The sequence below is a fragment of the Abramis brama genome (genome assembly GCF_963993115.1).
Source record: "Abramis brama genome assembly, chromosome: 1".
In the NCBI taxonomy this organism is placed as follows: Eukaryota; Metazoa; Chordata; class Actinopteri; order Cypriniformes; family Leuciscidae; genus Abramis; species Abramis brama.
In genome coordinates this window covers 39442736-39457309 of record NC_139963.1, presented here as the reverse complement: position 1 = coordinate 39457309, position 14574 = coordinate 39442736, and the positions used below count along the sequence as shown (strand labels likewise).

At 41.9% G+C, this 14574-nt stretch overlaps 1 protein-coding gene across 2 annotated transcripts in view; it reads right to left on the bottom strand.

Moving 5' to 3' along the window:
- pde4a (phosphodiesterase 4A, cAMP-specific) overlaps positions 1 to 14574 on the bottom strand; it is a 53069-nt gene that overhangs the window by 7180 nt on the left and 31315 nt on the right. Inside the window, exons 2-11 of one of the 2 annotated variants that reach the window (XM_084113724.1) lie at positions 12232 to 12417; positions 11842 to 11878; positions 11632 to 11702; positions 10795 to 10844; positions 8448 to 8560; positions 3373 to 3466; positions 3020 to 3183; positions 2819 to 2917; positions 2169 to 2333; positions 1943 to 2042 (exon numbers count right to left, since the gene is read on the bottom strand). In XM_084113724.1, the coding sequence (XP_083969850.1) occupies positions 1943 to 2042; positions 2169 to 2333; positions 2819 to 2917; positions 3020 to 3183; positions 3373 to 3466; positions 8448 to 8560; positions 10795 to 10844; positions 11632 to 11702; positions 11842 to 11878; positions 12232 to 12417 (1079 nt within the window). Of the gene's footprint in view, positions 1 to 1942; positions 2043 to 2168; positions 2334 to 2818; positions 2918 to 3019; positions 3184 to 3372; positions 3467 to 6083; positions 6551 to 8447; positions 8561 to 10794; positions 10845 to 11631; positions 11703 to 11841; positions 11879 to 12231; positions 12418 to 14574 lie in introns of those variants that run through there. The other variant, XM_084113725.1, reaches the window with a different exon arrangement.

Sequence of the window (14574 nt, the reverse complement as noted above, 5' to 3'; positions counted from 1 at the left end):
AGCAAACATCTGCCATGGAATGGGAGTGCATCAGTGCAAACAGTACGAGTGACTTGCATGTGTGTGAAGGTACCACTGAAGTGGAGACGTATAGTGGGATTGTACAGAGACATTTAAAGGCACACTATGCAAGATTTGCACCTTAATATAACAGCTTCGAAATAATTTCGATGGTAAACGAACTCGTACTAGGGGGAATCATCCCGATAGCAGAGAGTGGGGGGGGGGGGGGGGGGGGGGGGTGCTGCTGGCAAAACCAGCAATACAGGTTTGAGTGGTGGCGCGAGAATCACGACTTGCTTTACGGCACGGCGTCACATACATCAACAACATATGAAGCAGCCTCTATGGAAGACACTAGCATGCATTTCAGACGTGAATCATGGCAGAGTCGATGAAGAAAGCGCGGTCGGAAGAGTCGAGGAAAAGAAAACGACGGCTCTGCGTGAATGGTATAGGCTCTATGCATGATCGCTTCTGCGTTTTGTCTCAGCCCGCCCAGTTACATCCGGTGCTGCGTCGGAAGCCGTTTTTGCATTCGGTTGAGATAATGGTAAATTACACTCGCTGTTTACAAGAACTTCCAGCGGTTAACGCGAATGATGTTAACAATATTGTGAGGCAGTTAGCTGTCACACCTAAGAGTAAGAAAGAGAAGGGCTTTAAATTATATATTTCGAGCTACATCGACAACTTATGAGGGTGAGTATTCTCTCATATCATGCGAAATCTGACTAGCGAATCGGTTTCTAAAATCGTTGTCTCCGTTTTTGAGAAAATGAATTTTATGAAAGTTTTACCGCTCTTACACTTCGCTATAGAACGCGCTATGTGGAAGTAAAGACGCTGACTGAGATTCTACCGGAAATGCGTCAGCAGCGTTCGTGCATAGAGCGTATTTATGACAGAAACGTTAAATACAAGTACTCCATATGACTCTAGGGGTCGCTGTTTGAGAAAAACGGAAACTGCAAAGTGTGCCTTTAATGGCATCAAGATGACATCTTTCTTGGGAAGCCTCATTCTGCATGTGCTACAACAGAGTGGTTTCGTAGACACTCCACGCCTGCAGTCCAGATCTGTCTCCTATTGAAACGTGTGACCCATCATGAAAAGGAGAATCATACATCGATGATCACGGACTGTTGAGCAGATGTCTTGTATCAGGCGAGACTGGGCAAAAATTACACTTGCAAAAGTGCAACAATTAGTATCCTCGATTCCCGAATTATTAAAAAGTGTGATTAAAAGGAAAGGAGATATGACACAGTGGTACACTGTTCCAAATTTTTTGGAGTGTGTTGCAGCCATCACAATCAAAAATTTGTTTATATTTACAAAATACAATTAAGTTGGTCAGTGACACCATTGGAAATCTTTTCTTTGTACTTTTTTCAGTTAAATAAAGGTTCAAGAGAATTTAAAAAAAATCACAGATTCTTGGTTTTATTGCATTTTACAAAATGTCCCAACTTTTCTGGAAATGGGGTTGTAGCTGACTAACACAGATTAGATTTAGACAAAATTGCAAAAATGACTTGTGATGGTCTTGGAAGCATTTTATTACATTTTATTTAATATTATTTCTAGCAAATATTAAAATACATTGTTAAAATAAAAATGAATGTTTATTTTATAGCCCATTGAAAAAGCAGAGCATCATTAAGTATCATTGAGCTCTGTAAATCTGTGCTGCCCCTAACCAGTTCTTAGATGTCCAACTCACCAAAATTAACATCATATTCATTTGACATGCATGTTTTTGTCATATAATACTTGTCAAATGATCAGGGCTGCATTTCTTAAAACCATCTTGAGGTAAGTTGATCGTAGAGACCATTGGTGTCAATAGTTCTACAATCTGCCTAGGCTTAAGATGCTTTTGGTAAACGCAGCCATGGATGATTCATCAACATCATAATTTTTTACAATGTAAACTTACTGGTGTTGATGAGGAACTGGTTGGAAACTCCAGGGTGGTCTACATCATGAATGGCAGCAGCGAACAATGCAGCCAGGATTTCAAGATCAGTGAAAACAGCCTGGTGGGAAGATACAGGAGTACAATGGTCATTATGTATAGTGTCGGTGCTGACTTTGAAATCTTGATTTCAGATTATGAAACTTTTTGCTTCTGAATGAGCACTGGCTCTCCCATGTTAACTCACGTCCAGTGCCGGTGTGGAGAGCAGCACATGTGTTGACTGTGTGACATCTGCAGCATGCAGGCTGTTGTGATAGGCCACGTTGGCATGGTAGTGGTCTTCCAGTGTCATTACATAGGTGATAAACGTATCCACTGGTATCCCAAATGTCTTCAGTAGATCCCTTTCCTTTAATGCATTGCAGAACGTAGACAGGACATAGTGAATGGTCAATAAAAAGGATGAAGAGGTTTGCTATTGTTACTAGTAGGACTGGGTAATTCAGTTGGGTATATTTCAGTTGTAATGTCTACTATGCTTACATATATGCTAATGCTTATACAGTGCAGTGTTTTCCACATTACACATTTTTTTATTGCATCACATTCAAAACAGACTAGGTAACGAGTTAGTTCAGCAGAATGCTGTGACGTGCAAGACGGGAAGTAAAAACATATTTCCACATAGCCTCTGAAAATAGGCATTGAGTAAAATATTGATTTAGGGATTTTAAGGAATCATTATATCGATTGTTCAAATGGAGATAATTGAAAATCAATATTTTTACCCATTCCTAATAATGAGCATGCAAAACCACACCGACATCTTTGCATCTGACATTTTTCATAAGCATAGCACAGAAGCATTTATAGCAAAAACCAGGGACCACACACCTGGAAGATAGCAAACATCATGCAACTTAGAGGTCTGTTATTGGAGTACTCAGCCACATGGAAAATATTAAGGCCCCACTTGTTTAAATCATTCAGCTCCTGTAAAGATAAATTCAATTATAACAAATCCATTCGACAAACAGACTTTTTAATACTGATAATGGTAAAATAGAGTACTGTGTGTATGCATTGTGTCTGTACCCTAGCCAGTGCGTCCTCCTGCTCGGTTTTGACCCCGAAGCGGGGCAGGGCTGCACTAGTGAGGCTCGAGCTATGTGTAAGCTTCTTGACTCCGCTGATGTGAGACATTGGTTTCTCTCGCTCCCGGAGCGTAGGAGAGGGAATCTCCACCTCATTCTGCTTGTCTGGGACACAACAAATGCATGGACTTTTAACAGATGACAGCTCATTTCAAATCATTAAGCATTGAGTGTTTCAGAGTAGTGCATGTACTCTACTATAACCCACTGCAATGCTGGAACTTGTTCTGCACTTTTGAAAATAGAAGCAAAGGGCTGAGATGTACAAAGCAGAGCGTGAGTGGACTCGCTTACCTAGGAACGTAGTGGAGATGTATTCGGACACCTGATTACCAGAGCGGCTCATCTCAGACAGATGAGACAGTTCCCTGTTTAACATCCTCTTGAACTAGAGATAGGAAAAGGGAAATATGGAGATAGATAGACAGGGAAGAGAGGAGAGTTATAAGTATACAGAAAATGGAAAGTTTTTGTCCATTTGAAAAGAAATGGACTTTATTATCACATGTCAAATACATGTCAAAAGGCATAATTCATCCCAAAATGGAATAAAAAAATCATCAAGAATGTTGGGGGTTTCAAACATCATGACTCAAATTACTGACTTTTATTGTATGGACAAAAACATGGAAGAAATAGTCATACAGGTTTAGAACGACAGGTGGTTGAGTAAATGATGACAGAATTGAAATTATTTGGGTGAACTATCCCATTACGGCTTTATATTCTTCTCTATTATTCAGATTGTTACTTTTGCTTTACTGCAAAGCATATAGGCATAAGACATATGTTGAAAATATCTAAATTATGTTACCCAAACATGCCGTGTATGTGGTACTGCCAGGTTATATAGAGCTTGTGCTTATAAAGCATGCAGATATATACATGCAAATAAACCTAAGGCATTTCTAATGTTTTAGCTGTAACATTGTGGGGTTAGAGGAAGGGCCTGTCTTTAATTAAAATCAAATTAAGTAATTGCCATGAGGGGAGAACATTGTTGAATGATCTTACATCTCCGCAAACCACTGCTTAACAAAAAAAGAAAACAGATTTGTAGCAAAATTAGTTGTTTATAAGAAACAAAATACGTATGTGCCTCAAATGACTGAAATTGTGCAACTTCAGCAGATAACACAAGACAACTACACAGTCGCACAGCACGACTCCGATAAGACCCCTGGTCTGTCCCACTGACTGGTCCTTCACACATTACAATCTCCATGGAAACCAGCAGGTTTCCTTAGCAACTGCCTCCTCACAGTCCCTCCTGCAGCATGATGGGAGTGAGGCGATGGGTTGGGTGACAATCTGAGAGAGTAGGCAGGTGTCTGTCTCTGACCTCCTCCAAGGTCAACACTCTCTGTATCACTCTCTATCTATTCTGCTCTCCTCCATTCTGTCTTTATCTCTCTCTTTAAGCCCTCCTTTTTGTTTCCTGTCTCTTTTCATCTTTGTCCTCCACATTCTATCCTTTTTCCTCTGCAGTCATATTTTTCCATTGATTGTGTTTCTATTCATTCTCTTTCATGGTGTGCATCTAATTCCCTTCCTAGATGAAATGGACATGTGTGTATTAGATATATGCAAATGTATAATTTATATTACATGCATCATTATCGTTGTTTTTAAATCTTCTATAGCTAGCAAAATATAAAGTGTTTTGATGACAGTGTCCCTGACATCAGGTTTGAAGACAATGTGAGAATGCCATAAAATAATTCACAATATCTAATCAACAACACACAATAGGGGAAATAACAATCGATGTTAAATCTAATTTTTAATTGATTCCAAGTCATTTTCCTTTCACAATCACAGTATAAACTCCCTCACTGTAAACCTGAATCTTCCTGAATGTTCTCTTAGGGATCAGTGCACAATGTCTATCTCACACAGAGTTTATATAAAGCTTCATGTACAAAACTCTCTTCCCTGTGCAAGTGCATATTACATACTGTACCAAAGATCTGTTTGTACTGTGCTGAGTCATTATTTAAACATTCACAGAGTGCCAACTGTTTTTAGCATGCATGCATCCTCTAGAGGACCAAGATGATACCAGATCATGTGGAAAGGAAATCAGACCAAATTAATACAAATATGTGTTACTAGGGGAGTCTGATACTATCTGTTGCCTTTATTATTTATTAAGACTAAGCTTGATAGTTGAGTTTGATGCTGTGCTTCTGCATTTCAATGAGCTAATTTCTACAGGTCTATTCAGCAACATAGATAAAACACATCTGTCATTCAACAATTAAGAACAAAGAAATAGAAAAAAGTTCCCTGAAACCACAGAGAGCATCCCTTTCCATGTTGAAATGTGGCACAGAGTCACAGATTATGTCCCAATGTTTTTAATTCTATCTGGCAAGAACAAACCTTAAGTTTTACCTGTGATAGATTTAAGGTGTGTTGTTGCTGGATAGAATTAAAACACAAACACTGATTCTGCCACATTTCAACATCATCGTTATCGGTGGCAAACATCTCAACAGTAAACAAGTCTTGGATGAAAGAACTATGCAGAAAAAAGCTACCAAATATTGAGCAGATAAAGCCTGTTCCCAAACCAGAGATAGAGGGAAAGATAGAGGAAATGGGAAGAGTGCAGTTGAGGTATCCTGAGAACCGTACAGGTTCTGTCCAACTCTAAAACAAGGCACTAAAACAACGTAAGCCAAGTGCTTTGGCGGCAGCCATTTTCTCCCTAGCTCTCAAAAGTGTCACTGAAAATAAGTGCCTAAGTTAGAGCTCAGGTTTAAAATCACACTTGAGTTCTGGAGACTGATACAAATGTGGATACACCAGCATACAACGAACATCGGTCTTATCACATGTTGTCTGTTCCAGAAGCATTACAGTTCAATCACTTAAGCAACTTTTATTTCCCCGCACATTTCTGTTTATCATCCTGCTGAGCAAACATCCTTTCTCCTTTTCTGGACCTGAAGTTTGTTAACAGATATTTAGCAACCTTTTTCAATTCATGCTGACCCTACCTGGTCCCACCAACCAATCAGCCAGGGTTTGGAGCAGGTATCGCAGAACAGATCCATGAAGGGGGCCCTACGCTCGGTGGCCTGACCACCCCCATCCAGCACCCCATCTGCAGCTGCCTCAAGCTCCAGCTCTGACCCTCTTCTCCCCTGCAGGGGGCTGTAGCTGGAGGAGTGGGCCAGCCGGTAGCCTCCGGGCACAGGTGAGGGGCAGGAAGAGGGCGTTGGGTCAATGGCCTCCACCACGCCCATGCTGAGGGTGACGGATGGCGTGGACCGTTGGCAAAGGCAAGAGGCGCGGAAGTGCACGGGGGCCGAAGCGCGGCGGGTGCCCCAGCGGCATGTGGGTGCGGTCAGGGTGTGGGCAGAGAGGCCGCAGCCTAGCCGGCCAGGGTGCTCCAGAGTGACGGCTGCCCCCAAGAGGCGGGGAGCAAGGGGGTAAAAGTCTAGCGGCAAGCGCTCGCTAAGGCTGTCTCTCTACATGCAGCAAGCAGTGTGAGAACCAGGCCCTCCTGAAAACCACTGAGTGGGCCCCACGGCGATCTGCAGGCGAGTGTCCCCTGCAAACGGCCCGCCAGGAGCCGCCCAAATCCACAGGGCGAAGGAACTACATCTCATCCCAGCAGCTGAGTAGAGCTGACCCAATGATCAAACAGGAGGGGGAGAAAGTGACGAGGGGTGGAATGGACAAAGATGGAGAGTCAAAGAGACGGAACCGTCTGAAGGACACAGAGAGGATGCGGAGGGAAGGAGAACAGAGGAATTATAGGAGGTAAGGAGAAAGATGGAGATGGAGCAAATAGCTAATGGAGACTGACTGAGGGGTGACAGGACGAGGAAGGAAAACAACAACAACACACAGGTAGCAGTCGGAGAAAACGGTTAAGAGGAGACAGAGAGGACAACTGAAACAAGCAGACAGAAACACAAGAAAAGACGGGGCCTTCAGTCAAAAGCCAAACTACACAAGAGAGCGGTGGTCTGGAAAAACATCCTTTTTCTCTCTCCCTGCGTCGACGCCCCTCCCCCACCGCAGAGCTCCAGGACCCGGGCCCAGCGTTCCCAGCGAGTTGTGTTCAGAGCGCACAGTCCATGAAGCACAATGCCAGTCCTGTCAGCACAAAGCAGCTCTCTTCAGCAGCCCCACTGTTTAATCCACACACTGTGTCAGCCTCGCCGATGCAGCTCAGCCGATGCTCTGCCTCTCGCTCTGTTTCCCTGGATGCTGTAGACAGATCTCGCAAGCTAATCAGCCGCTGTGGCAGGAGGCGCGTGCTTGGGTGTGTGTGCGTGTACACGCACCCTAAGAGCGCATGTGCGGCAGACGGCATGTAAGAGCGTAGAAAATGGACAAACGTCTGTATGTGTGTGAGATGTATTTAATAGTCTGACAAAGAGAAGGGGAACGAATCTAGGCTTCAGTGTTTCCGCTTATCTCTGCATGAATGATTCTGCCAATATGCATATGGGAGTGAATGTGTGTGTGTTAATGTGAGAGATATATGACAGATCTTCAATTCACACATGTTGTAATATACACACACAAACACTGCTTACTTCTCATACTGATGTTCATCTTATGAGGTATATAGCAAAACACATGAAGCACCAGTAATATGGTACATGGAAACAACCATACAAAAAGCTGCACATCCAAAGTCATGGTACTGTTTCTTTAAACAGGCAAGGTATGGAAGAGAGCAACCGATTTTTCATTGGCCAGCATCTAAATCACATGTCTCATGGCCACAGCGAAGAGCCAATGGATAAACTGGCAGGGTAGACCTTGCTGCAGCTCGATAGCAACGAAGGTTACAGCAGAAACACTGGCATCAGGACCAAACTGCAGCCCCCTCCTCCCTCCTTCATGTCCTCCCCATCCACAAACCCTCTTTTTTCTCCCTCTCTCTCCTTCTCTTCTACAATTCTCAAACCAGAGCAGCGTGTATGACAAGGCTGGCAGAGTTGCACACAAAAGCTATTTGCTTCCGTGTTTACGGATGATGATTAAAAATACATTAAAGAAAGGAACATCACTCAGACGGGACCATATCAGATCCGGCACACACAACCTGCTCAAGAATATTTCTCCGCATACGCATAGATGTAGTCCTTCATGTGTGATAATTCACAGAATGGCAGATCTTGAAACCTCTTCTTGAGGCAATCATGTTACATGTTTCGTAAAATGTACAGGGTGGAAATTATAAACCATGAATGGATACTTGAAATGGAAAAAAATACCTAGTGTGATAGGCCACAAACTTATGGTAGACTGTATGTAGACAAAATTGGTCTTTGAGAAGGTAGGACAATACGGTAACCAAACTAGGCAGCACATGCAACAGTAAGTGATTGTAGAAACACCTTGTTGGAAGCCATCTCGCTAACAGAGCGGTGGGTCTGAATGGTCTCCAGCTGGTCCAAACACCAGTCAAGTTCCTCCAGAGTCTCCCGAGCCAGCTGCTGGTATGTCTCATCTGCACAGGACATAAGACAGCCATCAGCATCACATCACAACAGCACTGTCGCATACATTTAACACTCGCTGTGAGAACTTCGTTTGTGAACAGTGGGGATGTTCTTTCCTGACAGGAGGACATAAAGAATTGTCTGAGTGATGTCTTCAAAAAAAAAAGCATCCAAGCATGAATATTTCAAGAGCTTCATATGGAGAGATCAAATGCCTCATAAATAATGAATCTTTTTACTCGTAAGAATGAATAGTCTTTTTTTTTTTTTTTACAGCGGCTAAATTTCTGGAATCAAGTGACAAACCAATTTATAAACATATAAAAATATCAAAGAAAGCACAACAAATGAAGTTACATCAGTTATATACTGAGGAACCATGTTGTTTAACACTACAAATACAACAAGTGTATTCAGTGTGTAGAAAAATAAGTATAGTCATTGCTCATAGACAGATAATAAAGCAGAAGTCGCACTAAACTGATGGGTCTAATTCCAATAACTAAAATATAAGGCAAGAAGTATGTGGACACCCCTTTATAAATAAAAATATTTTTTTATGAAGTCTGGCATGGAGGAACTGGACTGGCCTGCACAAAGCCAAGGCAGGCTACATCACCCAACTTCAGTGTCTGACCTCATTAATGCTTTTGTTGAACATTAATTTCAAAAGCATTAACCCCTCCTTTTGCTGCTATATCAGCTCTTCTAAGAAGTTGTTCGCCTATAGATGTATGAATCTGCATCACCGAGGGGTAATCATTCTTTTTGGATTCAAATTAGACCAATCTACCTTTTTATGTAATTGACTTTAAAAAAGTTATACAAGTCTTGAAGAAAACAATTAAATGACTAGCAGTTTATGCAACCGGCCACTGCTGGTCCTAACTTTTTGAAGTCAGTTGCATAAAAAGGTGCATTGGTCTGCAATCGGAAAAGCAAGACTGATTTCTTATCTAAATGCTAGTTGGTCAAACGAGGTCTTAAAGGGATGGTTCGGAGTAATAGGTTCTGTACTCTTGCCTGATGGCTCATGTTACCGCTAACCTGGACGTCGAGGTCACTTCTGTTATTTGGGAAAAGCCCGTAAAAGTCCTGGCAGAAAGCGATGCATAAGGATGTAGTATAACGACGCCCATTTCCAGGAATGCACTAATATTGTGTTGGTAGTACCAGTTTGCAACAATTATATGTTTACACTAAGTTGTCAACACTTCATAAAAAATAATAATTCGTCATTACACTACATCCTTATGCATCGCTTTCTACCAGGACTTTTACATGCTTTTCCCAAATCACAGAAGCAGTAGCATGAGCCATCAGGCAAGTGTTATTTAAATAAACTCCTGATGTACTAACAAACTTTCCAATGCCTCGTTTTATGAGTACAGAACCTATTAGTACTACTGTAGAAGTTTGGTACCATTCTGGGCATTATTAGTGGGGTAATTTACGAGATAAAACCTTGGATCCATTAGCGCCTGCACTTAGCCATTCGGCTGATATCTCTAAATAAGCTCTAACTTTAATAATGTTCGACCTTCTGGGGGGTGTGTGTGTGTGTGTGTGTGTGTGTGTGTGTGTGTGTGTGTGTGTGTGTGTTTGGCTCGAGGTCATGGTTCAAAGGACCCTAGGTTGATTTTACTCCGAACCATCCCTTTAAGACACATTCTTAGCATATATAGGCTTTGTTTATGTGACTAGCTCCAGGTAATGAGGCCTGGATTGCCATTACAATTCCACTTGATCCCCAAATTATTAAAAAAACATTCAAATCTGGGATTTGTGCATTTAACTTCTACACAGACTTATTAAACCATTTCTATGGACATTTGGATGATGTTGATTGCTGCTGCTGCTGCAAAAAGAGTTCAAAGCGAGCAATTTAGAAGAGTGTCCACATACTTTTAGTCATCTAATGTACATTAAAATATCTGATAAAAGTTATATTCTAAATAATTCAAATTTAATTTTCTCAACATGTGCAGCATCTTATATGCCTCAGAGTTTCTTATTTAAACTAGCGGCTGAGGGCTCTTATTTGGCTAGTTGAAGCATCTGGTTAGATTCCAGCCCCTGTTTCCCATATGGCTCCACTATTTCTGATGCCGTAATGTATTTTACTGGCAACAGTGTCTACAAGAGGAAGTGTATGCGTAATGTGAGAGACACTGTGTGGGAGAGTGCTAGTGTGGGAGATAGAAAGCTCACCAGTGACTAAGTTACAGTACAATAAACATACCTGAGAGCGTTGCTGGGGGAACCGTTGGTTGGCTGGTCACTGGTGACCTCCTGTGGACAAAAAGATCATTACATTAGTGATAGTGGTAGAGGTCGCCCTCTACTGGTGTAAATTAATTTAGAATTGCTCACTGGGAGGAAAGCTGCACTTGTTATGAACCGAGCAAATAAAGTAAAATATTACACACAAAAAAATATTCAAAATATATATCGTCATCTTCCTAAAATAATTGCCTATGTAATTTTTTGACAAAAATAATTTTTTTGCATAAGTCATCTCCTCATGATGCTGGCCACCTCTGGTAAAATCGCCCTCAGTTGAACAGATCATGCAATTCTACCCCTGTAGTATAATGGCCTATGTCAAGAGTGACTAGGCCGTTTTATTTTGCCTAAGTCAAAAGACAATGAGACTTAGGCAATTTTACAAGCTTTTCAAGATGGCAGCTGCATCAAGAAGAACGAAGATCTACTCAACCTCTGAAAGGCGACCGTCAATATATATTATGTTTTCTGAGAAACCTGAAAAAATTACTTGAGCAATTATTTTAGGAAGGTGACGATATTATACATTTATATATAATTACATTTATTATATAATACATATTTAGCCTATATAAATGTCAAATTTTAAAATTTATTTTCACATGAAATAAGATTAAAAAAAAATGATGTTAAGATTTAGAGTTAAGCTGTGTGAATATGCATTATTTTTGTACATTGTTTTTATTTATTCATTATGAATAAAATAAAATTCTGTATTGGAAAGGAAACACTGGTGGCCATAAGGGGGCAGAGCAGAAATATAGAAATTGTTGCATCAAAGCTAAAAACTGACTTGTTAGTGGGAGTCGTGACGTTGGCGAGAATGGTGAAGTTGCTTCTGACAGTTCGTAGACTAGCCAACACCTGCATTAAAGAGGCAGAGAGAAGAAAAAACGAGAGAGAGCAAGTGAACAGCAGGATATCACTCAACTCCAACTCAGCAAGTCATGACAAGCAATTAGCACTCATTATATACTGTTTGCCAGACACAATAGAGGCTTACCTGAGCAAAAGGGGTGACTATGAGATCTTCAGCATGACTGCAGAAAGAGGAAAGAGCAGTCCCAGTAAATGGGGAGGAAAAATACTATACATTTTGGTAAATGTTTACAAATGGTCTTTTATAGTATTGAGATGAGGCAAGGAATCATCCCCAGGTGTGAGGAAATTGATTTAAAAAAAGCCATCCAGACACGGTGGTCACAGAGAGCGTGAGCATTTCTGAGGGTGTAACAGCATTATAGTGAGACAGGTAAAGAGGGATTTAGTTGATGTGCTTAATGCTGCATGGTGATTCTGGGATAAAACAACTTTCTCTGAGGCCTTTTAGAAATGAAACGTGAAGACAGTAAACGGTGAAAGTGTGCTATTTGTTGAGGGAGAGACGGCTTACCCCTCGCTGTTGATGGAGGAGTTTCGTGACATGGTCTTGGGGGACATGTCGTAGTCAGAGTCAGAGCGGTAGAGAAAAGATTCCCTTCTCTGACTTTGAGGGAAGGGGGGATGGAGCACCAGCCCAGGACTCGCCTGCGAATCCATAGGGCTGCGGCCAGGAGAGGGCCCATTCTCCCCATCATAGCTGTGGAGATAGAGAAACCAAAAAGAAATGTCTTGTCATTTAGCTCGAATAATGATTTGCATGTGGCTGCATTAGATTTCCAGTCTCTAGCCAACAAAGCACAAATAGAGATGTGGAACACAAACAATCATGATTGCCTCTTACTCCAGAGAAAGCAAACGCTCTCTGAATGTATAAAAAGCTGATGAAGACTGTCACCCTGAAGAACCATTAAAGGAAATCACCAGCCTAATCAGAGGAGAATCTTCAGCCGCCACTTTACAATTTATATTCTATAGGCACTTTGTGGTTTAAAGGAACTGTTCTGTTATTACCTGCTCACCCTACTCACATCTTTTTCCATACAAGGAGAAGGTTAAGCTGTCAAGCTCCAAAAAGGACAAAAACACCATAAAAATAGCCCAAAGGACTTGGGTGTTTATTCCAAATCTTGGGAACAAAAATTTTTAAATTCTAATCTTCCCCTTCACAGAAGGTTTAATATCACTGACACAAAACCAAAATTGCATTCCTGTCGCTCAAACAGTAGAGCAACGCCGAGCTCATGGGTTTGATTCCCAGGGAGTGAATGAACTGATAAAAAATATATAAGTGGTATTGGATAATACATAAGTTGGTTCTGGTAACTTATTGTGATATGTCAGTTCAAATATGCAAAATTGAGAAATTCGAGAGTTCATATGTTTCGATTCATATGAAAATGGTGATGTGGACTTCTTTAATGGCTTTTTTGTCCTTTATGTTTCACAAAAATCAACAACAACAACAACAACAACATGAGGGTGAGTAAATAAATCTATCATTTTAATTCTGGGCAAACCACTCCTTTAAGCTTATCATTAAAAGTCGACATCTGTGGACGGACTAATCCGCAGTTTTTGGCATTAAACGTGACTAGTGGAAAAGTACCGGATACGGTGTCTGACCCCATCTGGGGTTATAATACGTACTGTATTTGTTCAGTTATCATGGCTCAGTGATAACGAATGAAAACTAGTCATCTGGAGAGCCTAATGACTGCAGAGCTGAAAGTGAGCATGGAACCTATTGCAGGTCATTCACCAGTTGCAAACGAGACATCTAATGTCACCAAATCACAGGGAGAATGCCAAGAACAGCTCATCCCTGAGCTGGAGGCCAGGAGCCATTTGACTGGGATCACCTGTGCTCCTGTACTCTGCGATGGAGCCTTAAACGTCTAAAAAAGCAACAGGGGTCATGGGCATGGTGCGATAGGAACCAAGCAGAAAAAAGGGAAGGTTTTTGCATGGTTCCTAATTCCTCTGGTTTCAGCCTCCTCTGAGTCATGCCAGGAATTATGGGTACACCACACCAGAGAAACCTCAAACCAAAGCCTACACTTCAGAAGTGAAGCGTCAGAACTCGGTGCCTGCCAAGACTTCAGTCTCTCTCGCGCGCTGTCAGTCACTCTTCCTCCCCCTCACTCCCTCGCTTCTCACAGACAAAATACTAAAACCCCTCTTCCCACACACAGCGCATAAGGCATCCAAGCTCATCTCCTGCCCCTAACTGCAGAACTGAAGGTAGTTTTAGCCTGTGGCTATGAAGGGCTCCTGTTTCTGTGCTGCTGTTGGTGAGCTGGATCTGGACTACGGCTAGGTCCTTTGTTCCGGTTGTTTACTTTTCTTTATCACACAGACGTCCAGTGCAACAGCACTTGAAACGCTTCTTTCTAGCAGCTGCTGTCCCCTCTCTCTAGAGATCCTGAGTGATGTGAATCCACAGTAAACAGGCCCTACCTGTCCTCTCTACATGTCCCTCGAGACAAACACCGCCTCGGGCTCTTGACCTACACCTCATCTTTCCTCTACATCTCTCTCTCTTTCTCCCATCAGTCTGCTTTCCATCTAAATCCTTCCTTGTTAAGTTGTTTCCTGTTCTCACACTCCTTATCTCGCAGCACACAGAATTCCTCTCGCGCAGTGATGGGAAGACCAAGCGACGTGAGCGACTGGAGAAAATGGAGTGCACGAGTACTTGAAAAAGGGAGCGAGGAGAGCAAAAACATAAAGGAGAAGAGGAAGAGCAAGAGGGAGGGAGGTGACTCATGGCCTATCTAAATATTTACTTGCCCTAGGTGCATGTACAGCTTCTTCCAAAAGCATTTTATTTGTCCAGCAACAACTGCAACACTAT